Genomic DNA, 27,281 nt, shown 5'->3' on the forward strand with positions numbered 1-27,281 from the left:
TCTTGGTAATTTGACCCAACACCTAGGATCCGCTCAGACCACGGATCAACTTGGGAGCTCTATGGATCGAATACAATGATACGAAATAAGCACATAAGTCCCACATATGAAGATTGAATTTAGAACCTCTTACTTATCCAAACAATTTTGGACTTCTTGATTCCAAATTGATGTCTTATGCTACAACACTAAAATTCCTTCAATTTATCAAAAGAGAATGTAGCGCAATGGTGTACGCCATCGCTTGATAGCTAAGATGTTCTAAATTCAATATTCGGTAAAACTATAAATATCTCTTTATTAACTATTAAAATTTATATTTCATTATACTGACCCATTGGGTTTCCTTTATAATAGAAAAGAAAAAAAAATTCATCCAGTTTAGGAGAGTTGTGGTTATATTATTAATGGTCTTCAAAAGATTTTCCTTATTAAACCTTGCTCCAACTCACTAGAGCTTGTCCCTGCCCCATCACGGTGCATAGGAAGTGAGGCTGCTAGGACACCATTCAACTTTCAAAGATCTTGCTCACTCACCCAAAATAGTTACTACCGGGCAGCAAATTTCCTTATAGTTATCCCACTTTCTGTGGGCCAAAAAATAAAAAAAGCCTCGGAGAGAAAAATGTTATTTCATGTATCATTATTATCTTTGATAGAATCAACTTGACTTGCTATTCTCGCAAGTTCGATAAAATTATTGCTAATATTAAAGGAAAGGATGTCAGTAATTAATGGGGATTTGGTGCCTGTGATCCATAAAAAGTGTTGGAGATACTATGGACATGTAATTATCACTAATCAAAGAAGGCGCAATGCAATGATGCACGCTCTCGCCTTGTGACTAGAAGGTCCAAGGTTCAATACTCTTGTGAGACTATTCTTGTCCATTTATTAAATATATTTAGCATTTAAATTTCATTGTATTAGGCCCATGACCTCCCTTTGCGGAAAAAAAAATGCAATTGTCACTAAAAAAAGCTATCCCTGCTAGAGGCAACGGAATTTGTTTCTAAATTAATATAACTCTATTACTTCAGATAATAGCAATTAATTAACTATAAGTCACTAATTACTAATAAAAAAACGTGATTCAACGCTAAATTAGACTTCAAATAGATTAATTTTACGTACAAAATAGAAGTTTTAATTTCAATACAATCATCTCATGATCAGAGTCAAGCCGAGACCTAACGAAATTAGTCTCAACCAGATTGAGAATACTCTTGATTGGTCTCTCCAAAAAAATTATAAGCCACTAATTACTACTATTTATTTATGTCAATTTAACTTGCATCCGGTAATGAGATATATAACAAAAAAACGTTTACTTCTAAATTGATAAATCAAGACAATTATAATTGCATACTTTATTTATTTTCATATAAAAACCGAAATAATTATCCAAACTCTGGCACGAGTTTTGAGTCTTGCGTGCTTACTATTTCACCGTCAATATCTCTTTGAATTGAATCTAATTAAATTGGACTTTGAACTACGATTTATATATTTTATCTAAAATTAATATAGGAATTACTAATACAGAACAATAAATCAAACTTTGTGCACATCATTCTTTCTTGCTTAAGATGGGTAATTAGAAGATCGACCAGTTATCCAAAAATTAACATTAATAAAGTATAATGAACTATGTAAAATTTAATATTTGTATATCGTGCGGAACTGAAATGATGTATATAAATAAATGATATAAAAAATCATCTTCTTACTTAAATGGATAATAACTAAAACATTACTTCTTATATTACTGTCAAATCAATTTTTTACATCATAATTAGAAAGAATCCATCAAACTTTTGGGATTTTCTTTAATTAAATTAGATTTCATAACCTAAAAATATTGCCAACGACCAGCTAAATAGAATTTCTTGGATTTAGGAATTAAAAGTCTAGAAAAAATGTTCACCAAAGTTAAAAATCTACTATAATTCAACAAATGAAATAAATATTTTATCCTAAGAAACATAGTTCTAGAATTAACAGAAGATTTATCGCAATTACGTGCTTCTGAACACAGTCCTTTACAAGCAGATAATTTTTGCCACTAAATTTATGAATTGGATATTTTAAAAGAAAACATCAGAGGCAAACAAACTGAGATTGTATTGATTCTTAAAGCACACATCGTTAGATGTAAATATAGATTGGAGACAAAATCATCTGCTCAGGAAGATACGCCCATATTTCTTGGTCAGCTCCTCTTGCAAACTGGATAAAATGGAATGCCAATTGGTCTTCACTCGGCAAACCCGGTCCATCGGATATGGGGGTCAGGCCGTCTGATGGCTGCATCATGTGAATGTTCTTTTCCTGTTTGGGCATGACTGATCCGAATCAAGCAAAGTTACTAAGCATATGTTTGATAACTCAAAATAAGTGTTGAACTTAATCATTTAGCACTTAACGAAATTAAACTTGTATGATAAAATAAAATGAAAATTAACTTAACATAATGATTTAGTAAAAAAAAAAGCTTAATCATTAAGTAGGTGGACACCTACTTAATCATTCAGTCATTTTAAGCTAATTCGCTAAACAAAGGGGCCATTTTCTATTTATTATGCTGGTACCCCTAAATTTTTCTGTTTTTGCAAATCTGTGCGCCCCTAGGAGGTAAGAGGCGACTCCGCCCTCCCCTCCTGCAGCATTGATTTAGGGTGGTGGTGGCCTAATTGCCGGCCACCAACCCTCCGACAAGGTTGCCTGAATCCAGCGACCTCGTCAGAGGGGAGGTGGTCGGCGATTGGGCCACCACCGACAGGATTCTCCCCGAATCTCCTCTCTCTCACTTAAAAGAGAGAGAGAGTTGAGGCGAGATCTCTGTGGTGGTGACCAACGACCTCATCTGTGGCGTTGGTAGCCAGCAAAGGGCCACCACCACCGCTGAGATCTGGTTGTAGATTTCACCCCTCTCTTCGAAGAGAGAGATAGGGAGGAGATACAGGCGGTAGTGGCTTCTCGACCAGCCATGATGGCCACCGACGAGGTCATCGACGAGCTCTGAGCTCGCTAGCAACCTTGTCTGTGGCAGTGGCGGTCGGTCGATGAGCCACCACCGCCCCTTACCCTTAGATCATATCATGATTTGATCCTTTTTTTTAAAAAAAAATTAAGTTTTATTTCTTAGAAACAAAAAAATAAAAATAAAAAATGGGTCAAAGTACAACTAAGCAAAATATAGGGCTCCTAATTATATATATTATCAAATAGCAATTTAGTTTTCAAATAATAATCTAACTTTATTCAACTCAACTATATTCTTTCCCAAATTCAATAATAAAATCATTACTATTTTGTCTTTTTTTTCCATTTGATAATAATTTTTCACTCATACTTTTTCATAATCATTTTTATAATTAATTTTTAATAATAAAATTTTCATCTACTTTCACATTTATATATACATACATATATATTCTCGCACATCAATATATTTCTCAATATTTCTAATCATTACAGAAAATCAAGTTGAATTGGATCATCATCCAACTCAAAAACCAAATGCAAGCTTAATTTTTAGCTACTTATTTTACCAAACAATTTTGACTTAACCAATTAAGCACTTAAATTTTAGGTGATTAAATTTTCAGCACTTAAATTTTAAGTCCAATCAAACACAAGCTAATTGTAAGGAAAGCTGTTCAAATTTCTTCCTCGAATACTCCCATCTTTGGCGCTTCCCTCATCGTCGAGTCAAACTCCAAAAATGTGATCTCTTAAATTAACAAGTTAGGTGGTTTCCCGTGGACATATGGAAGCTTTTTCACATGCATCCAACTCTTCTCCCTTGCATTTGCTCAGGTTCGCTACCAGTACTCTTCCAGAAAACCGAACACCCTTGTGGACGTTTAGCTAAATCAAGGGTTAATAGAATATCAAATTTTATTGCTTTGATATAGCGCTACTCTTTATCTTTTCATTGCATATGCTTTTTTGTTGTTCTATTGTGGTGTGTAATTTCCGAGATCTCTTATCTCTATGTTGTACTCTACAACTTTTTATCGATGGAAACTTTCGATGAGTTATTAAAAAAATCATTTGCTTCTAAATTTGAAAAATTATTATTCAAAGAATTTACATGATTCTAATCATCCTTCTCTCAATAATGTTAAATAACTTTTTCAATAACTTCTCTCAATGTTAACTTTATTATGCATAACATGCTCATAACTATACCAATTGTAGAGAATTTTTCATGAAATGTATAATAGCACTAACAGGTCCTTGCGAAATGTGTATATGAACCAGGTCCATAAAATTTGAATGTCTATCAACGAGGCCCATAAAATTTACTAGTAATGTCATTTCAAAAGCTTGCAATGGAACCTAAAATTGGCTCGATTTGCTAATGGCAAGTGTGTAGAATTTCAAGTGAAAATAGGCTCCAACTTATTCTCAATAGTGAATGATTTCTCTTGGTTTACTATATATTGGTCGGAGTAACTTCAATTCACACCGCAGTATGATAGCTCTCCCAATATAGACTTCTAATGTACAAGGATATCGGGAACAAGCATTTTACTCGGTACAAGTTGTCCTTCCTTTTAAGTAGGGCGTAGTGCTTAATCATCAAGTTGTGAAAGCGACAGTTTAGGTAAAGTGGCAAAAAAAACAAAAACAAAGAACATGTACGCGATCATGATATGTGTAAAATCCGCCGATCGTAAGATCTTTAGTTTGGTAAGCTCAAGTTGGGTCTAATTAGCAGGCTCTCCCCACGTTACACCTTAGGGGACCAGCATCCTTGGTTAAGGAGGGAACCTTTGAACCATGAGCCACTGTAAACGCTTGTGCCCGAGTGTAGTACGGGGCACAAGTTCCCCATCCCGATTGAACAAAGTAAGCCCCGTGCAAGAACACATCTTTCGACGATCTCCACTTCCAATTCTTCCAGTTCTTTTTAGCTTCTCTTTTTGTGACCTGCCATGGATCAAGATACAATCCATAACTCCTGCCTTGGACTTAAGTGCTACCTTATTGATTAGATAATAATGTAAAATGGATCCGTATGTCATAGATGTTGATCATTCGAAAAGATCTGAGAAAAATACGGATCAGCCGGATCATATGAGATTATTTATACGAGCAAATACCTGTTTTGAAGCTCTGTTGCTAGAAGCTATGAAGTAGTTCCCTTCACTGAAAATGGTAGGATTTGCACTTCCGCCGATGGCATACATTCGCCACTCATCGTATCTGTTGTTGGCAACATGGGCATAGCCTAATCTCACCCTAGCATATAATCATAGTTCTCATCGATATAAGCTTTTATTCCATTCCAGAAACCAAAATCAAAAGCGATCAATCGTTCACTCACCTCGGCATCCTCTCAATGAGTCCTGAACCGAATACATTAAAAGCTATTGTAACTTTCATGACTTTATCGGCTGTAAATTTGTCATTGTGCCCCAGCAACATCACCTGCAATGCGTAATACATCTCTCATTAGACATCGGACACAATGTCGTTCTCTCTAACATGTTGAAAAACCGGAGCCATAATTAAAGGAGTAAAATAATGTTAAAAATTAATTATACATACTTTGTCATGTTGTGAGAAATAGTTGTTCGAGATGGTGACGGCAGTTGAAGCGTGGACAACATCGATGAGGCCATCGGCGGCCCGAGCCAGGTAGCAGTGATCGACCCAGATGTGTGAAGAAGCAAAGATACTGATCGCGTCACCATCGCATCCCCCGCGGCGCCCAACGTGTATCGGGCTGTCTCTCACGAGGCCCGGTTTGCTGGGCTTGCAATCATGTATACTGATCCCATGTATGATAACATGGCTCACCTTTTGAATCGTTAGGCAAGGTCCATATGCTATCTCAACCTTAGCCCCTCTCCCATCTATGGTCTTGAAACTATTCACCATAAGCTCGTTCTTGAGCCTAATCACCATATCCCTGGCGAAAACGATCCAAAGCGGCTTCGTCTGTATAACACCGTACCTCAACGTTCCAGGCTTTGGGTTCACAGGATCGTCCAACGGGTTATTGACCACATAAATGGGGCCATACTTCCCTCCTATCGCATCATTGCCAAAGCCCACCGCGCAATCAGCTAAGGCCCGGCGGTTCTTAGCCCAGTTCGGGTTGGAGCGCCAGCACGAGTCAATCGTATTCATGTTGGACGTTGAGCTCGGGTAGTAGTAGTAGGCATGCGTAGTTGGGAGGCATTGCGCAATCAGAAGGTACGAGAATATCACCACGGGAAGGGCTAGGGAAGCCATATGGATAGAAGCTTTGATGGTGGTTGTTTAGGGCAAAGTGAAGTGTGGATTATATAGGGGAGATGAGCAAGGTGGAACCCACGATCAAGATAAGGGATTTTGGATCAAATTAGGGCATAATTTAAAGAAACTATAAGATTTTGGATTTGGAGGTTTTCTCCCTGATTAGACGTGGCTGCACGAGCACAAAGAATGGATGTTTGACATTCTCCAACATTACATACAAATAATTATTATTATTTAGTTCGATTTCAACCGAATTATACTCATGAATAATTAAAAGACGGCGTGAGGCTTGTTATTTGGACATTATTCTATGAGACATGATGAGAGAATACTTAATGAAACTTAATTTGGTCGAATAGTTTCTCATGACGGCTGAAAATTCCAACAAACATGTTTCTAAAGATGCATATGATTAATTCTCTAATAATATAGAGTGAAAGCTCAAAAATGTTCCAAATAGCTTAGAAAAATTTTAAATAGCTCTATCTCATGATAATGTGGTGAGCAATAATTAATTATATAACTACATCTGAGAATAAATATTGGCCAATTAATACATTCTCCCTAATTCTTTAATATAATAAATAGCGAAACCTTGAATATTTTTTCCCAGTAACTATAAGTGGTACTACAACCAGTTATATTACTATAGTTAGAAACAATTAAGGTAATTATATTCGAGTGATTAATATTCACACATTCAATCGTTACAATTTAATTGGTGTTAACTCGTGCCACGTGAGGAGGTATGATCACCAAAATTTTCTTATAGCTAGAAAGAAAATTGCAGTTGTAGCATAAAGCTCGAAATCGAGAAAATTTCCAGTTTATGCAGACATAATTGTAAGAATTTGCACAATTTTATGCTTAATTTGATTTTTCCTCTGAAATCTCACATGACCTTAAGTTTTGGTGCATTGTAAGGTCTTCCATTGCATTCCATTGTTACAAGTTTAGAATCACATATATAATATATCAGAATGCCCATTCCATGAATCAGGCCTTTCCTGACTATGAGAATATTTCTCTAGCTAATATAATGAGACATGAGAATATTTCATGGAAAAGCTAATTTAAATTGATCAAATATTTTCTGAAAACTGCTGAAACTACTTCCAGTAAAAAAAAAAATTTAAGATGTACTACCCGCACATGCGAGGTTTCTTTCACGTTGGTACCTAGAAAGAATATTGCAATTGAAGCTTAAAATTTGGAATTAAATTGAAATTTTGTTTTTCTGTTTCTGCTAAATTTTTTCTTGGCCAAAGTTTCTGCTGAATGAACTTGTTATTCGCACTATTTTGTGCTTAATTAGATGTTTTCCTTTTGATTTACTCTTACCATGATTTTAGGGTTTGGTATACAAGGTCGTCCATTCAATATATAATTTTAGAATCATTATATGTATTTATATATATATATATATATATATATAGATATAATGTATGAGAATGTCTATTCTATGAATCTTGAGGCCCTCTCTGACTCTGAGAATATTTCTCCAGATATATAATAATATAATTGAGAGGAATTGACTTCTCCGGTTTCCGCCTTTCTTTTAATTAGGAGAAGTACGACTTTGATAAATTAATTACAATCTCCAATCAAATTCAACACTAGGGTCTTACTTGTATGATCATCATAATTACTAAGAACTAGCTCCCTCGGTTCAAAGAGGGACAAGTTTAGCATATTCTTTTTCTAAGTGATAAGCAATACTGTTACTGTAACTCCCCAAGCTTCTTCCGGTGTTCTGTGTTTGCCTGCAGAAACACTTGCCTAGCACCCAACAGCGTTCCCTGCACCATCCCTCGAATAGCATTCCAAATTCCTTCTTCTGTGAGTGTAACCATGGATAATCATTCCTAGCTTTCCAGATAGAATATACATATTACTTATGGTTTTCTTTCATATGGGTTGATATGTACCATCTAGCTAGACTGATCTTTGATATAGGTATGATACCGCCAATTCAAAATAATCAAATCATAAAATCTTCCTAAATTGGCATAACACCAAAACACATCAAACAAATGGGAGATAAACCATCCCCCCGCCCCATTTCCCGTTCCTCAGGATTCTCTTCCTTTTACTTGCTGATCGGCCAAAGTAGGATCTCTAGCCTCTATTTATGATACACTTGCATGCTTTGCACTATCCTCTTCCATTTCAGCCTCGTGGTCTTCGGCACCTACAGACTTGTTGCCAAGAGCAGAGGGAAAAGATATGGAGCCTATCATGGCTTAGTTTATAAACTGCTCAGACTTTGAGAGATCCCCAAAATGAAAACTTTCACCACATAACTTTAAGCAAAGTATCAATTTTTCTTTCTTTCTTTTCTTGCAGTTAAGGAAACCGAGAACGAAAAATAAGAATGACAACTAACCCGGGTGGGCATAGGTACTCATTTCGAAAAGGAAGGTACATAAAGTGACAAGGGAGAAAGTACGAAGCATATTAATTCTTTGGGACTGAGTTGGAACGTCAAGCTTTTGCGTTAAGGCATATCAAGGAGACTTGGATATCATGATTTGGTTGCAAGATAAGAGCATTTAGGTTCAATTTATGAAGAGAATGTGGAGATTATCTTTTTACCAAGTTCTTACCGTTGTGACAGGGAGTGGAGATGATATGAGACAGGGTGTTCGTCACATATTGCAATTACTCTTCAAAACTGGCACAATTATCTAAGCTACATCAAGTGGAAGCATCATATCAAGGAATAGATAATAAACAATTTTCATATAATCACGAATCAATAATTTTTTTTTGCCAATGGCACAGTAGTTTTGATTAATTATAGTTAACCATCCTAGAAACCATTATAATGAATATATGAGTACAGTACTAACGGTAAATTCACATAATTTATGAGAAGAATGCCTTTTTTTGGAAATAAAAACTGAGAAATTCTTTATGCATTACTTATATTAAAGAACCCAAGAAATTCATATTTTAACAGTTGAAAAATTAGGGAGTCCTCCTATTCATAAAACATGAATTTCAGGATAAGTATTAATTGGAAAAAAGTATTTCACTACTTTGTAAAATTTGATATTCTTTTTGGTAGAATCTACTTTAAACTTGGTCCCATAAACCATACGATATAAACGCAGGTTCAGAGAATAGAACATTCATATTACATTAACAATAAACATATAGGAATGAGATCGGGCTTCAATTATAAATTAAAGGAGAATATGCGATCGAGTACCTTAATGCACGCAAGCCAATAGCAATCATTAAATAAATTCATCCAATTCTGCGAGCGTGAAAAGCACTGGTCTTTGAATTCAATGAATCTCAGTTCTAATACCATGCAGGCATGCACTCTAAAAGGCACATATCCTGTGGAAAATATGAATGCATTAGCAAGTCTAATTAATTTCATGCCAGCTAAAATTAAAATGAACTAAATGTATTTAAAATGGAGAAGTGATTTGATGATTGGCTAAATGTCAAAGCAAGCTAACCCTGTTCAAGAATGAAAAGTTCAAGAAATAGGTGCGATCTCAAAATGTCAAACCATCAAAACATGAATTATTTTCTGCAGATATGGATGAGTAATTTCATTCCTGATCAATTAATCACGACAAAGCCATGATGAAACTACAATTTATGAAAACACAAATCTCATGATGGCTCTAGTTCCTAACACCACTTAAAATAGAGCAATAAGAAAAAGCCGGAGCTAAAAACACAAGTAAAATAACTTAGATAACGGAAACAAATTGGTAGTAGTCATGCCACCTGATGAATGAGCCTAGAAGAGAAAGGGCTTATAGGTAGCATTGATTTTCCTCCTGTCTTATTCAAGTCTCAGTTAGCATACCAACTGCGATTATGCGTCCGCATGATATTTTCAACCCCTGAACAAATGACATCAGTAGAAAGGTAAAAGGGTGATCATTAGCAAAGAAAGATGCTTCATTTGATAATTTTGGTAATTGCATCAAGGTTGATTAATAGAACAACTTTCCCTTAATTTTGTCAGAATTGAAAACTGGCTCTTGTGATCTTGTTTACATTAATATTTTGCAGTACTATATCGGCACAAAACCTGTAATCTATAATCTCTATCAATGATGTTTAAATTTAATACAACAAGAGATGGAAACAAGTCAAAGGACATGCGAATTCTAAGTATGAAGTCATTGTTAAGAATGTTAGGACCACAAAATTCAGGCCCGAACCACGGGTGATTCATGTACGACTCGTTGACGAAGAAACTGGATCAACAGTCCACATTCAGCCTCAAACACATGCACAACGGGAGATCGGGGTGGTGCCCGATCTCCATCTCCGACGATCAAGTCAGTGTGAGCTGTGAATATTGGGAAAAATAATGAGTTGTTAATCAACCCTAAAAACATGTAAAGTGCATGTATTTATAGAATGTTTAAAGATAGATTGCGTTACCACAATCACGAGATATTCAGTATATTTCCATATGGGAAGTTCCTTATAATAACCCTTGTTGAAGGCCTTCGCTTGTGGGCCTCTCTGAGAGGACTGAACTTGTCTCGTGAATGACTAGATTGGGCCTCGTTGGGCATCGCTCAGGTCACTAGGCCTTACGGTCCTTATCGAGTTGGAGCCCGAAATCTTGTCCCTAACAAAGAACAAAGAGAGCAGCAAGGAAGTTAGGAGAGCTTCTAAAATTGATTTTGAGCATCTTTCCAGAATCATATATTGGTTATAAAGAATGAATATGTCAAACTTTAAAACTTTCTAAAAGCATCCTACCAAAAAAAATAATTATAAAAGCAAAATGCAGCATCAAATTTTTATCACATATCACAATGCTAGTAATTTGGGGGGCTTAAAAGATTGGCCTAGCGCCATGAAAGAATGGTCGTCCAAAAGAATGGCATACAGGAGAGCTCCAAGTTTGGTGTGCTACCAACACTTTTGGTATGGGAAATGATAGACAGAAATAAAACTACTACATGTTTTGGCTTTTCACAAAATCGTGCATATGCAAGAAGTTCATAGAAAATTATGCCCTTCCTTTTTCTCTTTCTAAGTTCAAACAGATTTGTGTGGTCGAAAGTGAAAAAAAAACAAAAAATCTGGGAATGGAATCTATAAACAGGTCCTGTAGCCTAAAAGCAATAGATGTCCACCTAAAGCTAATTGGCATGAGGCGTATTACGTGAGTCACTATATCAAACAGTTTGTAAGCGTAGGATTTGGGGCTAAAATGCAGAAGGATCAGGATAATTATAATAAAATATCGTTTAGAATTATAGAATAATTATATTTTAAAATTTATTGTTATATTTGAAGAGGATTTATTGATGAGAGGGTGTGTTTTAGAATGAGATAATGGGTGCAAATAGGTCTAATTTAGGCACGAAAAGATGTGTGTGGTTATATTTCTGAGGAATACAATCAAGTTAAACAGTAAGGGCCATAGACACGTGCTTTTGAAAGCAGAATCACGGAGTATATTTTTTTTACTTTATCTTTTATATTTGAGAGGATTTATTGATGAGGTGTGTTTAAGAATGAGATAATTGGTTAAATGGGCTTAATTTATGTATGAAAAGGCATGTGCATTTATACTTTAGTGGAATACAATTGAGTCAAGCAATGAGGGATATAGGTGCATGCTTGGAGAAACACAAAAGTGAGCTCCACATTTTTATATATGTAAGGCATGTGCTGCTTCTGATTGGCTGTGTCGTGGCTGGTCTTTACGCAACAAATCGTGTTTTGCCAAGAAAAAAATTGTGCCGAGTCCAGTGCCGTATCATAGACCGATATCTTGGGATTTTGTAGGGATCTTGCTGATATGTATAAACTAGGAATTCATCTTGTATTGCCTTTATTTGTTAGTTCTTTCCCTGTAAGTATAGTCCTTGACACGTATTTATACATCAACATGATGAAAAGAAAACAACTTTCGTCTGCATATCAATTGTCCTTTACTCTTAAACTTCAATTGATCTGAGTTGAGATTAGTCCATGTCATGTAGGTTACATATGAGTTGCATTCTTCTTATTATTACAAAACTCATCCCATGTTTATAAAATTATTATCAAATAATGCTGAAATGACCGCACAAATAAATCGCATTTCATCAATTGAAACTGAAATTTCATGTCATCTGCTGCGAAACTAAAGATATCAAAAAAAAAAAGAAAAAAGATAAGGGGTAATGTCAGCTTACAAGCACCATTTGATGATGGATCCCTAAAAAATCTCAGTTGAAAATCCAGTCTTGGCAATAATTCAGCAGCCCAATTGACGCAGCGAACACCCAGCCAACTTAATCGACACCCAAATGACAAGCACTCCACCATTACAGAGATCGCAAGTTTCAGACTAAAAGATGAAACAGTCAATGAATCATTCAATCAGAAGAAGTAGGTGAAGGAGGAGGGGGCTGTACGGGCATTGCCGCTGCCGACCATGAGGATGCGGGAGGAGGACGGGATGAAGGAGCGGATATGCCACTCATTTTTTGGATATCACCAATAATGATGGGGCACCTATGCGTTTTGAAGGGGTGGAGTGGGAAAGGACACACCATCCTACACCACCCCCTGTTTGGATATCACTAACAAACGATGGGGTGATGGAAAGATACATCAAATAATAAAAATTTAAACACCATAAAATCCCCAGTTTGATGGTGTAAAAAAGTGAAAATTGGTGAGGTTTGAAATCCCAACGAGCCCCTTCATTTTTTTAAAACCCAGACATCCAAACAAGGGATTCTACATCCCACCAATTTGATGGCGTAAAAAAGTGGAAATTGGTAAGGTTTGAAATCCCACCAAACCCTTTTTTTAAAACCCAGCCATCCAAACAAGGGATAATAAATCCCACCCCAACCCACCAAACTCTACCATCCAAACAATACCTTAGGGTTTCTATTTGTCCTTAATTAATTTTAGTAATTTTACTTTCCTAATTTATGTAATATATGTAATATAAAAATTAAAAAAAAGGGTTCGGTTACCAGTTCCAATTTTGAGTACCATGTGTAGCATAACCGAAATTGAAACCAGTTTTCACAAGTTCCTTACATCATTATCCGCACCGTATCATATTTTCAATTGGAACTAACCAGAACCTAGCCACCTTAATGGGTAGGTTCCTACCAGTTTCGAGTCTACCCGATACCTGTGCACACCCATATGTTTAAGGGATATCCATATACCTACGCTACTATTCGATATTAATAATAAGTCGACGTTTATCCAAAAAAAAAACAGATGAGAGAATGCTTCAAGGGAAAAGGAGTAGTTTGTTTTTGGTATGCATCATGTTATTCAGAAGCACAGTGAATTTTGACTAATTCAGTTTGAGCTGAGTCGATTAACTAAATTCCAATAGTAATGTTCTCTTTGTATGAATTTTCTCCATTCACAAAACCAGAACTCGAGACCTTATTTAAGGAAAATAGCACCGAACCACTTGAACTGACCTACATTGGTAAGAAAAATAGTTTTGATAATGGCACAAATTTAACATGCTTCTAAAAATGAATATGAATAAGAAGATGTAGCACAGTAGTGCGCTATCGCCTGGTAACCAAAAGGTTCTTTGTTCGATATTTGGTGAGACTACACTTGTTCATTTATTAGCTATTAGGCTTCCCTAATAATAGAAAAGAAAAATAAGAGATGCATATGATTAATTCTATAATAATAGCCAAATTATACAATGGAACATCAAATTATGTTTCATGGTGAAACGCTAATTTTTTTTTCTAGTCCGTTTAATATTAATGACAACGTTTTGACCCATAGGTCTTTCAATGGCATCACAAATTCATCGGGCAACATGTAAAGTACAATAAAATTGAAGGGTCGCTTACGTATCGATGGCATGTCATTAACGTGTCGTTGATGTTTATATAAATTAAACCACACTTACATGTCGATGACGTATCCCTAATATGTTCAGCTTATATTAGATCGATTTTCTTTAAAAATCAATTTATGATCCGATAAGGTGACGTGGCGATAATGGGCGACGTGGCGGAATGTGATTAGTACATGTGGTGGGAAGATTCATGAACAGTAGTATAGTATTGTATGTGAAAATTGTGAAATGAAAATTCAAAGGACTAGAAAGACTATGTAAAATATATCAATAGTGGAATGATGAAATCAAAAGTTGATTAAATTTAATGTCTGAAATTAATGTTACATCATGAAGCACAACTTGGGGTAGAATCTACCATAATAATATAAGCATGGTTTTCAGAATCGTGATTCGAATCGTAGAATTGTACGATTTTACGATTCAAGGAGGGGCATGCAATTCTGAGTCAGGGGGTTGAATCGGAAAATATAGAATCGCATGTGAATCGGGAGTTGAATCGCGGAATTGAGCCGATTCTGCGATTCCGGATTTAGCCCAGATTCAGGCGAAGCCCAAGCCTGAGCTCGACAGCCTTTTTTTTTATTATTTTTTTCCCCTTCCCCTTCCCTTTCCCTTTCTTCTCCAACACTCCCTTTCTCCCCTCTGTTTTGTGCCCTAGCCTCCCCGTCTCCTACATTTCTGCAGCAATTAAGAAATTGAAACTTGAAGCTCCGTGGGTCCGACGAGCTTGAAGTTGGATTTTAAACTTTCGACAAGCTTGAAGCTCCGTGACCGTGGGTCCATGGTTCCGCGCGGCTGCTCTGCTTTGCTCTATGCCTCTACTCTGCCTCCGCCCAGTGACCGACTCTGCATCGACGAGCTTCGACAGTTTGACTGCTGTCACCGACTCACCGCCCAGTGACATCACCTTTCTTGATGGCTCGACCCCCCCGATAGTCTACGGCCTTCTCACACAGTGTAAGTCACAACAACGAGATTCTCCACGGTGTGTGAATTTCTTACTTCTAATTGATTTCTGAATTTCTTGCTTCTAATCTCCAAAAAACAACTTTCTTGAACTTGTATCAAATTGATTTCTGATTGATACTATCAATTGATAACATGTGATTTTTGTTTATGGGTAATCTTGAATCTTGATGGTTCCAGACTTCCAGTGGCCAATACTGAAATTGTTTTTTGCTTGGAAATTGGAATTGCGCTGTAATTGTGCTGATAAAATTGTGCTAATTGTGTTGATGAAATTGCCATGTATGTAATAATGTTGATGGAATTGCTGATGTAATTGTATTGAAATTGTGCTAATTTTTTTTCCCGCATTGTGCTATAATTTTCTATTGAGTTAGATTTATTGAGTGGGTGGTTATTGAGTTTGGATTGAACAGAGATGGCTTCTGCAAGTGGATCTAGGAGTGCATCGGCTAGTAATACCGGAGCATGGCACGGTTGATAACTTAGAACTTCCTGAAGAAAATGAGTTTGATATTTTATATGATGACGATGTTGGTGATGATGAAGATTTGGATGAGATTTGATCTGTTTGTTCATTTTATGTTATGAGTTATGACTTATGTTTTTAACTTTTTATTTCGGGAGTTTGAGTTATTATTTAGAATTTTGGACCTTGAATTTCGATAATTTGTAACGATATTTTGTGTTTTTATCATCTTATGACTTATTGTTGATTTGTTGGTTGGTGGTCTTTATTTGAATGAACAATCATTAATTTTTTTTTCTCATGAAAGTATGTTACATATATATATATATGCTATTTTTTTAATTACAAGCAGAACCTTACGATTCATGATTCGAATCGCGATTCACGATTCTACGACCCTCGACCGATTTTAGGTAGAATCACGATTCTGAAAACCTTCAATATAGGGAAAACTATACATTTAGCTTATTATGTTTGGAGACGTTTCTATATTTCCTCACTTTCTATTTTTTTCATTCACTTTTATCGAGTAACTTTATTTACTTTTCTATTTTAGTCCTTGTTCTTTATTTTTTATCGTTTTCGTTCTATACCTTTGATTACTTTTCTATTTGCATTCTTTTATATCAGATTTTCTATTAGAGAATAAGTGACTTTTGGTTTGTAACTTTTGTAACATATTTAATTGTGTCCTCATTCTCTCTTTTTTTTATTTTTCAATCTTATCCTTGATGTTAATATTTTATTTTTTAGTCTTATTGTGCTTAATTCTACAGTTAGAAAATGTAATATGACATTTTTTTACAATTAAAATATAATCTTTAAAAATTAAAATATCATTTTCTTTAAAAAAGAAAGACTATATGGGCATGCGGCCACTATAGCTTCAAGTGATATCATCGGGAATATCACTCGGAGAAGTGGTGGCTGTCACAAGGCCTTGCTATCATGATTGTTTCTTAAATCTATCTGTCTCGTGCTAGTGGCCGACATTGCTGATGGTGAGCTCTTGACAACCTCGCAAGAGGAGGTGGTCGTAAGGGTTGAGCCATACTCCCCTTCTTGCTCGCTCCTTTTATTTAGCTTCCATTATCTTTTCTTAATTAATACTTTGATTTTTCTAAAAATAATATTTTATTTCGTATAATATCATTTTAGCATTTATGACTTGAAAAATTAACAAACAAAACTATGACAAATATATTGTGTATACGCCGAGAACAAAGTCCAAAGGGAAAAGAGAATGAAGACAAAATTGAAAAACAATTAAAGTTGAGGACCAAAATTCTACTTCTTTCTGATGGAAACTTAAATAAAAGGATGAAAGCAAAAAAGTAGACAAATGTATAGAACGAAAACGAACCAAACAAAAGATAAGGATTAGAACAGAAAAATAAACAAAACTAGTGGATGAAAACGAAAAAAAGAAAAGGAAATGGACTCAAGTAGAAAAGGCATTTAAATATAGTTGGTTGAAGTATGATTTTACGCATAATATATAAGGAAGCAAATTCTATAATGGAACGACAAATTATGTTACATAGTGAAACGTTATTTTCTTTAGTCCTTCTAATATTAAAAATAATATTTTGAATCATAAATCTTTTAATGGCATCACAAATTTATGGGCCACATATAAAGTAAAATAAAATTAGAGGGCTACTTATGTGTCGATGACATGTCGCTAATGTGTCCATAAATTAAAATCCGCTTAAATGTCGATGATGTGTCCGGCTTATATTAGACCAAATTTATTTTAAAATCTATTTATATGGTTCAATATACTTTTCAAACATTCGGTTTTCGTGTGATGTAAATGAGATGTGGATGTGATGTAGCGGGATTGATGATGCGCGATGATGGGTGACGTGGGTGAAGGTGATTTGTACATATGGTGGAAAGATTCAAGAACAATGAAATAGTATTGTGGGCAAAAATTGTGAAATGTGGAGGACTAAAAATATTAGGAGTAAAATATGTAAATAATAGATGAATGATATTAAAAGTTAGTGGAATCGAACGGCTGAAATTAATAGGGAAAAAGTCAAATTTGGTCCTCAACCTTTAGCTCTTTTTCTTAGTCTTAAACATTTTCTTTGGTTGGATTTCATCTTCAATCTTTTTCGCGTTGTATGATTTAAGTCCTTCCGTCCAAAATTCAATCCATTTTCCCTGACATGTCTATTCGTCAAATGAGAGTGCACCATGTGCGCGACATATCACTGCTACTCTAAATTGGTTGTTATATAACAAATCCGATTTATTTTTTTAATCAGACCCGTAAACCGGACTAAGATATTTCCGGTTCTTTTAGGATTCCAGCCATCTGTCGGTGCGTGAGATGATGAAAGAGAAGTGATGGCTGAAATCCTAAAATAACCGAAAATATATTAGTCCAGTTTACGGATCTGATTAAAAAAATAATCGAATTTGCTTTATAACAACCGGTTTCGAATAGCAGTGATCTGTCGCGCACGTGGCGCACTCTCATTTGACGAATATATATGTTAGGGAAAATGGACGGAATTTTGGACGGAATGATTGAACTCATACCGCACGAAAAAGATTGAGGACGAAATCCAGCCAAATAAAATGTTTAGGACTAAGATAGAAAAAGGAGTTAAAGGTTGAGGACCAAATTTGACTTTTTCCCAAATTAATATTCCATCATGAAACACAAGTTGGAGTTCCGTTGTAGACAAATCATATAGGGAAAGGTCAGAAACTTCCTTGATAGTTGAGAAAATTTTAATAAGACCATTTAAATTTTTCTCAACAATTAAGAGAAGTTTACGAGTTTTCACTGTATATTATTAGAGAAACGGGGAAATGAGTATTAATAGCTCGAGTAATTGCATATAATAATTTTTCTATTTGCACTTTGATATTCGAAAACCCAATAAGCCAAACTAATCTAATTCGAGCAAGATTGATCCGTTAATCCAACGTGAATTTTTTCCATTCACAATATTCAAATCCTAGACCTTACTTAAAGAGAAGTAGCATCGAACCGTTTGAACCGATCCGCATTGGTATTGCATGCCATGGGTATTCTTAATTGTGGTACATAATGGTAAAACGTAAAATTTGGGTGCAAAATAGTTAAATTCCAAATCTCAGGGCGCAAAACAAAATTTTCCCAAAACATGAAAGCGAAAGTATTTTCTAGCGGTGTTAGTAGCTGAGCTGACGGCACATGGAGCCACCACTAGTGGCGGAGAATCTCTCAACTCCGACCGATACAATGGCCGTCTCCTCCTCCGCCGCGGCGGAGGCCCTGCGCTCGGTGCTCCACCGCGTCCACCAGGTCTCGGGGAGGTGCGGCCGCGCGCCCCACCAGATCCGGGTAGTAGCGGTCAGCAAGACCAAGCCTGTCTCCCTCATCCGCCAAGTCTACGACGCCGGCCACCGCTGTTTCGGCGAGAACTACGTCCAGGAGCTCGTTGAGAAAGCTCCTCAGGTATCACCATTTCTATTCCCAGTGGTCTTTCAATCTTTAGTCGCTTCCAAAAAATCAGTAGACTCTTTGATTTTTGTTTCTCGATCGGTGCTGAATGAAACGGATGATTCCGTGATTCATAGCTTGTGGACTGTTAATTTGAGAGCCGATTATTTTCTTGAGTGTCTGATCATTGAATAATTATGGAAATTGGGCGAATCGAATATGTTTTCAGGAAATTAATGGCAGATACCATCAATCGGGAACTTTGTTTTTTGACTCAATTTGTCGAATCGATGCCCCAAATCCTATCCTATCGCAGAGTACTCAATTCACCGGCTTTTTCGGAAACTGCAGCTTCCAGAGGACATTGAGTGGCATTTCATTGGGAATTTGCAGAGCAACAAAGTGAAGCCTCTTCTGAGTAAGTCTGCTTAACTTATTAATCCAGTTTATGTAGTGACACCTTCAAAATATCTTCTTTAGGAATGAGAAGTTATGATTATCGAGCTTGCTCAGTGTCCATATTGAATCGGAGATTTGAATTTGTCCCTATATCTACTGCATTCATGCATTAAAGTAACGGTGAAGTACAGGAGGGTTGGACGGTCCTAATGAGTAGTGCATCTTGCAACTCTCGTGATCATTAAGACGTTGGGTAGGAGAATATCACATGTCAGACGGTCGAATTACGAAGGGAATAGAGGGTTAATATTTCTCTACTGGAATGTATGAGCTCTTTGTTCTGTACCAATGACGTTTGTCGTGTCGAAGAGCAATAGATGATAAAGAGCGTTCGGGTGCTAGTCTAGAGTTCTGCTGTCTATCTTGTCGAAAGCTGTGCCATTTAAAAGACTGTCACATCAATTAGAAGGCATTCATCTATTTTACTCCCGAGCAAATATTAGGCTGTTACCTCTTTCTTGGACTGGAACACTCTATATCAGTACTTATGAATTATGGTGGCATGACCTAATATTCTCTGTCTTATATGTCCAGCCGGAGTACCGAACCTGGCATATGTTGAGGGTATAGATGATGAGAAGGTAAATCAGTACCTGTAGGTATTATCTTTGGTATTTACTCTCTCTTATTATCTTCGTTTGCTTCATTGTTTTGAACTTTCAGATTGCCAATCGTCTTAACACTGTTGTAGCAAGCATCGGAAGAAAGCCTCTGAAGGTGTTTGTCCAAGTGAACACTAGTGGTGAAGAATGTAAGCCATAGCTTGGCCCTGCAATGGACGATCTTATTGCCGTTTATGGTTAAAATTCTCATAATGTTGATCTTCTGTCGTGATCATTCCAGCAAAATTTGGAGTGGAACCCTCGGCCTGTGTGGAACTAGCAAAGCACGTTAGTTTGAACTGCCCAAACCTCGAGTTTTGCGGTCTAATGACAATAGGGATGCTGGACTATTCATCAACTCCCGAGAACTTCATGGTGATTCCTCACCTTATAATTACCTCTCTTGCTCTCCATTTCAAGCAATGCCTCTAGCTCTGATGATAAACCAATTTGGTGCTTTCAGACCTTGGCCAATTGCAGAACCGAGATCTGCAAGGCTCTCGGGATACCTGAGGAGAAGTGCGAGCTATCGATGGGCATGTCCGGTGATTTTGAACAAGCTGTAAGATTTGCTCTGCTCCCAACAACTTGGAGATACTATGCTTTCACTAAAATTTCAGTTAATATCATAATAATTTACTTTACCCTTCCAAGCTGGTCTTTGAGCATTAAATTTGAGTTGTTTTGCAGATCGAAATGGGAAGTACAAACATAAGAGTCGGGTCTACAATTTTCGGAGCCAGAGAATATCCAAAGAAAGCGTCCAATTAGTTTTGAATTTCCTGTGACTGTAATTTAGTACAGCGTTCTGGGGATTGAGTTAGATCCATCGACCAGATTGTCTGTTATCTTATTGCTTGTAATTCAAGGACTAGCGAGGGGGGGTCCTGATGCAAGATAACTACCCATTCCAATGGAATCATAAGAGTATGTCTGAATAATGTTTATACTCATAAGATATTAAAATCCAGTTGAATATTACTATTCATATAATTGATGTAATAAAATTATTGTAGAAGATATTTAATGCAGACTGAAGATTTTTGTTAAAAAAAAAGGTTAGTTCTATAATTACAAGTATCAGAGATAGACTAAATCCAAAAGCTCGAAGAGCAAATCGAATATACGAGAAAGTGTAAGAGAGAGAGAATGGGGGCAAAACCACCAAGGTAGTAGTCCAGTTGATAACGGATTTCGTCTTCCAAAGGGGAGGTCAAGGGGTCGAATCTCGATTTAAACATGAAAGCACTTGATTTAATAGATCATTTTCCTCTACCTTATAGGAGCTGTTCTGCTCCACTGTGCGCTTTAGTGGGGTCATGATGACTTAGGTGGGTTATGTCTCGCCGAGTCCTTTTATCCATTCGGGCTAATGGAACATTTCATGGCAGCTGTAGAGTCGCTCTAGTTTCCAGAGGGAGATTGCTATGCTGATCTTCCCCTCTCGACCTTTAATTCAAGAAAAAAAAAAAAAAGAGAAGGGGGCAGATCGTGGCCCCCAAGGGGAGGTCGCCAAAGGCATTTAGTCAGCTGGCCACCTCCCCGATGGGGGAAGGTGGTAGGGGGCCACGATTGCCCCTCTTAGCCGTCTCTTCTGCCCCTTTTTTTAAAATTTTTAGTTTTTTAATTAACACCATTAGTATTCAATTAACTGGAGATTGACGTTAAGGACCAAAGTGATAGACGGAAGTGTAATTTTGGGAACGTTATTGATGGCTCGAAAAGATTGGGATGAAGTTGATGGCTGCACTAAACGTCAAGGATCAAATTGATAGTTTATTCTATATATGTTGATGGCCGCACAAAACATCAAGGATCAGATTGCTAATTTACTCTATATATACACACAATAAAATTATAAAATTAACCAACAAGGATTGGATAAGGGCTCGGCACTTGTTCCCTTTAAATAAGGTTTCGGATTTGAGTTTTGTAAATAGAGAAAATTCTTGATTAAAAGAGCTCTACAATTAGTGGGTTCATCTAGCTCGAATTGGATTAGTTAAAGTTCATTAGACTCCCGAATATTAGGGTACATACCAAAAAAAATGAATTATAAAACTAAGGAAAATAAAATTACAAAGATAAATCAAATTAATACATTTTAACTATAACATTCTTAGTACTATCAATTAATTGGTGTTTTCTCATGTGGTTTGCAGGCAGTCTGAAAAAGTTCTTCTACAATTATATCTCCACAGAGAGAACTTTGAGAATAATTTTTATAAATTACTAATTAATCTATATTTTATCATTTAAACTTTTGTTTAGATCTACCTGGTTATGATGATCGTTTCTCCAACAAAAATTTGTTTCCCAAAAGATTAGAAACTGATCTGCATCTGCTAGGCTCAATGAAATTACAATCCCGAGTCGATTCAAACGATTTGGTATTGGATTCAAATCTTATAAACAAAGAAAATCCATGATTATAATAGTTTTATCTCTAATGAGTTGACTCAACTCGAATTACATTAGTTGAGTCCAATCGAGTTTTTGAACATCACGATACATACCGGAAAAAAAAAATGCCATCCTTTATTCCCCAAATCTTTGTTGGCAGCTGACTCCCTCCTAAAACCGTCCTTATAATACGCCGCGGTCTCTCTCTCAATGCCTTTATCATGCTAACACATCAGTCGAGATCTCAATCTCTTCCCACTTTTACTAACAGCTTTTGTTGCCTCTACCAATACATACACTGCCACATATATCTGTATAGATCACGGATCAGCCATCGAGAGACAAAGAGTGATGAAGAGGGGGCAGCAGAGGGCGGTGAAGGCAGGGCTGTGGATGATGGGGCTGTGCTTGGTGGGCTTCATCATCGGCCGCCCGCTCTACTGGCACCTCACCGAGGGCTTCTCCTCCGTGTCCATCCGCCACCGCAAGTCCCTCTCCTGCCCTCTCTGTGACTGCGATTGCTCCTCGCAGCCCCTTCTCTCCCTCATGGATGGTAATTGATGTATATATAGTTAATGCATGGTCTATATATCTCAAGCGTTCTCAGCTGTTTAGATTGCCATCTTTGTTGTCCATCCTTTCTTTTCCTCGTTTTCCATTTCGGGTCGAGTGCTTGTGATTGACGGATCTGAACAGGGATGACGAACGTAGAATTTGGAGGCCAATAAAAACACAGAATTTGGATCAAGACCATAGCAGCATTTCTTAAGAAAAGAAATATATAAACAAGCGACTACCTCCTTTAGCCCCCCTTGATCCATCCCTGAATTCGTCATTGCTTTAAGTTTGAGTTCTAGGCCTTCTCGGTGTGTAGACTTGTTCCACACCAATGTGCGTTTGAAGTTTCGGATATAACATGCGTAGACTCTAGTGTTTTAGATGGGAATGTAGAATAGTCAAAGACCAAGCCATCGGCCCATGCCTCCTTTTTTTTTTTTTCCCCTGAATAACCAGCCATGCCTCGGCGTATAGGCTTTAGCTCCATGTATTTTAAAAAATTGGATCAAGGATGGTAAAGAAAGAGTATTTTAATTGATAGCATTATCAGTCATGGCTGGACAGTAACGTATTGTAAAATCTATCGAAAAGGAAAGGTTTGTGAACGGGCTAGCAAACAAGACATTTTCTTTTCCATTATGACTCGGGAATCCTTGTAGAATTAGTAGTTATTTGGTGATGTTGTATTGACCTACATGCCTTGCTTCCATCCTTCGTAATTCTATTGCTAATGTTATTTCGGGTTTCTGCCTTATCTTTCACCAAAAGATAAGCCATGTTTCTCACTCTTGACCGCGACCCGCATTAGATTTATCGAAATGTTGAACATAATTCCCCTTGTTTTGTGAACAGTCTTGATTTATTTTTCAGTTGTTATAACCAGCTGTTGTTCTTTTGCTCTTTTGCAGGCTTGAATAACCATAGCTTCACAGGTAATTAGTCATTTTGGTTTTGTTATTCAAAATTATTGTAAGATTTATTATTTACCTCCCGTTTGGATAGAGAGGGAATCGAAAGAAAAGAAGGGAGATTTTACATGGAAGCTTTTCGAAAATTTCGCACAAATTTTCCTCCCTTCCCTTGATAAGATTGAAGAATATAAGACTAAACATGTGGCTTTTTATACTTTTTGAAGTATCTTTACGAACTTGGAGTATCACTGCCACCGACTGTAATGGACAATCCAAATTGTTATGATTAAGAGTTAGTTTGTCAGTACGATATGAGGTTTTATAAGCACTTTTTTTTATTGTTTTTAAAGTAAAAACAGTGTTTAATGAGGAATTTATAAATCATGATTTGGGTTGTTTTTAACTATTGAAAACTTAATTTTCTTTAACAAAATGTTTATGAAAACTTTTTATATTTCAGCATTAATCAATATATATCTTAGTATTAGTAGTTTCTCATTAATATCGTCCAAACACTTCAACTTATTATGAAATTAATAATTATTTTTTAAAATTTTATTTGAGCACTGTTGATGGGAACAATACTCTCAAACCATACCAAGCCTAAATCTATATCCCTATACATTCCATAGTTGCATCAATATTATTCCTATGAATCATATTCTATGTTAATCTTTTGAAGGAATTGATTACGGACATTAATTTTGAATAGCGAAATTGATGGACAAAAAAAGCAAATGTTTGCTTCCAAGTAGTAGAAACGATCACATTCATGACCATCATTTTATCTGCAGATTGCATGAAGCATGACCCGGAGGTTAGCGAAGAGATGGAGAAGAACTTCATCGATATGCTGAAGGAGGAAGTGAAGCTACAAGAGGCTCAAGCCTTGGAGAACCAGCAGAAGGCTGACATGATGCTGTTGGAGGCCAAAAAGATGACATCGCAGTTCCAGAAGGAAGCTGATAAATGCAGCTCTGGCATGGAGACATGCGAGGAGGCGAGGGAGAAATCTGAGTCCGCGCTCGAGGCTCAGCGGTCATTGACAGCCATGTGGGAGCTTAGGGCACGTCAAAGAGGATGGAGGGATGACTCCGATGAAAGCAATCAATACTTACAGAATAACTAGATTTATATCAGTTCAACGAACAATCTTACATAAATCTTTTTGTTTTTATCATTCTTTTAATTACAATTTTTATATGAAATATGTAATGCACCAATTTTACGTGCTTTGATCTGAAATAGCTTACTTTGCACCCGTGACAGTTGGTTATAAACCATGTCGAATCTAACGAAGTTGGTTTGTAGTTATATGTTGTCATAGCACATGAGCGTGCATACCTCAAAATTAATTTCTAGAGTAAACTGGAAATTAGGCCTATGAGATATTGAATTTACATCACTAGGGTCCTCACTCTTTTTTTCCATCACTTGGATGCTAATTGACACGGACAAAAACTTTGTACCAATTAGGTCCTTTGTCACATCATTAGGTCTCTCACCATATCAATTAGGTTCCTAGGTACATTAGTTTGATGCCTTCGATCTCTATATAATATTTACTTTTATGTCTAATTTAGATTAAATTTAATTTAAAAATAATAAAATTAGAAAAGAAACTAATTGATATCAATTAGCTTCCTAGATACATTAGTTCGATGCCTCGATCTCTATGAGACAATTATTAATGTTGATTTATATGATTTTATACTTTGTAAACTTTAATATGACAAATTTTATACCCACGTTTGATAATATTAATTTTACAGCTCATAAGCAAATAATTCATGTAAAATATTTTATAAACATCATCTCAAGTATCAATCTAATTTACAAGAAAATAATTATAAAATCCAGAAAAAGACAAAATTCCTAACTTTAGTTAATGAAAGAAAGATTAATAATCATAGAATTTATAAAATTTTAACATTTTGTATTTGCAAGTATCTTTTTGTCACTCATATTAGTATATTAAGTTTTATAAATTTGAATAATTTTAGATAAAATTATCAATCACTTTGATGAGAGATTTGTTTAATTTAACTTTTATGATGCTAATAATGATTATTAAATTAATTAACCAAAGTTTAATAATACTTTATTTCTTTAAAATTATGTATATTTATTTAATAAAAACTTAAAATCACTCATAAAATAACATTAAGTGATTAGAATTCTCTTTTAATGTTTCTTTTGTATATATTTTCTTTAATTACAATAATTTAATTTCCTATATAACATACTAATTTATTGATATATTGACGATTCTACCCCTATTAAGTAGAGATATTTACTAATATATCCCTATTTAATAGGGTGGATGCAACTTTATATATATATATATATATAGATAGATATAAATGATTGTGAATTCTCAAGTAGGAACAAAGACAGCCTGTAGGGCCAAGTGTTTAGTAGGGGTAGGAATGGTTCTAGCTTTTCAATTTTGGGTCAGTGCACCGACTTTTTGGGTTGATTTGGGTTGGGGAATTATGCACCCAAAAGGACTAAAATCAACTAGAAAACCAAACCGCTAGTGGTTCAGGTTATTAGGGTCGGTTCCCCAATTGAACAGAAATTAATGGGGAAGGAAAAAAAAATAAAGGTTAAGTATCAACACTAACAACACAACATCGAGAGATCCATTAGTAAACATATTTATATTTACAAATTGCCACAATAAAATTACATTTTTTTAGAAAATCTTATATAAAGGTAGAGAATTCTCTATAGAGTATAAAATGAAATACAATTAAAATAATGAGTTTCTTATAAAGTGCTAGTGAGCTAAGATATCAAAATGCCTTATTGTTGAAGTCATTATGCAACAGCAATTGTCAATACCCTTGATCTCCATATTGTTGTTAATTGTGAATTGTGATGATCCATCATGATCCATCGCTGTTGACAATGAAAAAAAAAATAGAAAGAACTTCTTTATAAAGAGATCTTACTCACGGACAAAATTTTATCAATTAAACTTGCCCTAGTAGTAATCATCGAATTTCTTAATATGCCCAACAACTTTTCACCTAGTTGTGATAATTTAAGTGCTGCTTTTCTTTTCATTGACTTGTGAAAAATAAAAATCCTAACTTTTCTTTGTAGATTTTTACTACCATGTAATTTAATCTTAAGTATCTTGTAAGCTTTTATTAATTGAAACCGGGGGAGTTGTGATTTTCAATTTTTTTTCCTTTTTAATTTGGGATTTTGTAGCTCAAAAAAGTCTAACAAAACTATATTGACCACCTAAAGCATAATAAATAGAGAGGCAAATGATCAGTTTCAAATTAATGAAAGAAATGAAGGGCGAACCAGAGACGACGTCATCAGCAAAACTGTAGGGCATCGAGAGTCTTCT

General features: G+C 35.8%; 3 protein-coding genes and 1 long non-coding RNA gene across 8 annotated transcripts; 2 read left to right on the forward strand and 2 right to left on the reverse strand.

Annotated features, from left to right (window-relative positions):
- Positions 1 to 4,375: 4,375 nt before the first annotated feature.
- On the reverse strand, positions 4,376 to 6,257 carry LOC116208818 (putative pectate lyase 2). The gene is made up of 4 exons (XM_031542380.1): positions 5,563 to 6,257; positions 5,339 to 5,442; positions 5,115 to 5,253; positions 4,376 to 4,941 (listed from the first exon to the last, which is right to left on the reverse strand). The coding sequence occupies exons 1-4, from the start codon at positions 6,250 to 6,252 to the stop codon at positions 4,723 to 4,725; spliced, it is 1,152 nt and encodes a 383-aa protein (XP_031398240.1). The 5' UTR covers positions 6,253 to 6,257; the 3' UTR covers positions 4,376 to 4,722.
- Positions 6,258 to 7,744: 1,487 nt separating this feature from the next.
- On the reverse strand, positions 7,745 to 12,814 carry LOC116209646. Of its 5 annotated transcripts, none has more exons than XR_004157293.1 (5): positions 12,435 to 12,814; positions 10,678 to 10,870; positions 10,009 to 10,582; positions 9,473 to 9,606; positions 7,745 to 8,945 (listed from the first exon to the last, which is right to left on the reverse strand). It is a non-coding gene; the product is annotated as an uncharacterized LOC116209646 (long non-coding RNA). The 5 variants fall into 5 exon arrangements; XR_004157291.1 differs by having other exon boundaries at positions 7,745 to 8,950; positions 12,435 to 12,812; XR_004157292.1 differs by having other exon boundaries at positions 7,745 to 9,606; positions 10,009 to 10,127; positions 10,432 to 10,582; positions 12,435 to 12,799.
- Positions 12,815 to 18,701: 5,887 nt separating this feature from the next.
- LOC116206690 (pyridoxal phosphate homeostasis protein-like) lies at positions 18,702 to 21,062 on the forward strand. The gene is made up of 7 exons (XM_031539487.1): positions 18,702 to 18,996; positions 19,333 to 19,399; positions 19,975 to 20,021; positions 20,104 to 20,191; positions 20,284 to 20,417; positions 20,506 to 20,604; positions 20,733 to 21,062. The coding sequence occupies exons 1-7, from the start codon at positions 18,733 to 18,735 to the stop codon at positions 20,811 to 20,813; spliced, it is 780 nt and encodes a 259-aa protein (XP_031395347.1). The 5' UTR covers positions 18,702 to 18,732; the 3' UTR covers positions 20,814 to 21,062.
- A 1,476-nt stretch (positions 21,063 to 22,538) lies between these two features.
- Positions 22,539 to 25,137, forward strand: LOC116207408. The gene is made up of 3 exons (XM_031540330.1): positions 22,539 to 22,998; positions 23,912 to 23,935; positions 24,709 to 25,137. Exons 1-3 carry the CDS (start codon positions 22,797 to 22,799, stop codon positions 25,041 to 25,043), a joined length of 561 nt encoding a protein of 186 aa, XP_031396190.1. The 5' UTR covers positions 22,539 to 22,796; the 3' UTR covers positions 25,044 to 25,137.
- The last annotated feature ends 2,144 nt before the right edge of the window (positions 25,138 to 27,281 follow it).

This window comes from Punica granatum, chromosome 5 (genome assembly GCF_007655135.1).
Source record: "Punica granatum isolate Tunisia-2019 chromosome 5, ASM765513v2, whole genome shotgun sequence".
Taxonomy (NCBI): domain Eukaryota; kingdom Viridiplantae; phylum Streptophyta; class Magnoliopsida; order Myrtales; family Lythraceae; genus Punica; species Punica granatum.

Excerpts from the sequence above, each read along its gene's own strand:
- LOC116208818 (XM_031542380.1), bottom strand. The coding sequence starts at position 6,252 with ATGGCTTCCCTAGCCCTTCCCGTGGTGATATTCTCGTACCTTCTGATT. Across the intron at positions 5,254-5,338 it reads CTCATTGAGAGGATGCCGAG|GGTGAGATTAGGCTATGCCC; the intron begins GTGAGTGAACGA and ends ATTATATGCTAG. Across the intron at positions 4,942-5,114 it reads GCAACAGAGCTTCAAAACAG|GTCACAAAAAGAGAAGCTAA; the intron begins GTATTTGCTCGT and ends GATCCATGGCAG.
- LOC116206690 (XM_031539487.1), top strand. The coding sequence starts at position 18,733 with ATGGAGCCACCACTAGTGGCGGAGAATCTCTCAACTCCGACCGATACA. Across the intron at positions 20,418-20,505 it reads CAACTCCCGAGAACTTCATG|ACCTTGGCCAATTGCAGAAC; the intron begins GTGATTCCTCAC and ends TGGTGCTTTCAG. Across the intron at positions 20,605-20,732 it reads CCGGTGATTTTGAACAAGCT|ATCGAAATGGGAAGTACAAA; the intron begins GTAAGATTTGCT and ends GTTGTTTTGCAG.
- LOC116207408 (XM_031540330.1), top strand. The coding sequence starts at position 22,797 with ATGAAGAGGGGGCAGCAGAGGGCGGTGAAGGCAGGGCTGTGGATGATG. Across the intron at positions 22,999-23,911 it reads CCTTCTCTCCCTCATGGATG|GCTTGAATAACCATAGCTTC; the intron begins GTAATTGATGTA and ends GCTCTTTTGCAG. Across the intron at positions 23,936-24,708 it reads GAATAACCATAGCTTCACAG|ATTGCATGAAGCATGACCCG; the intron begins GTAATTAGTCAT and ends TTTTATCTGCAG.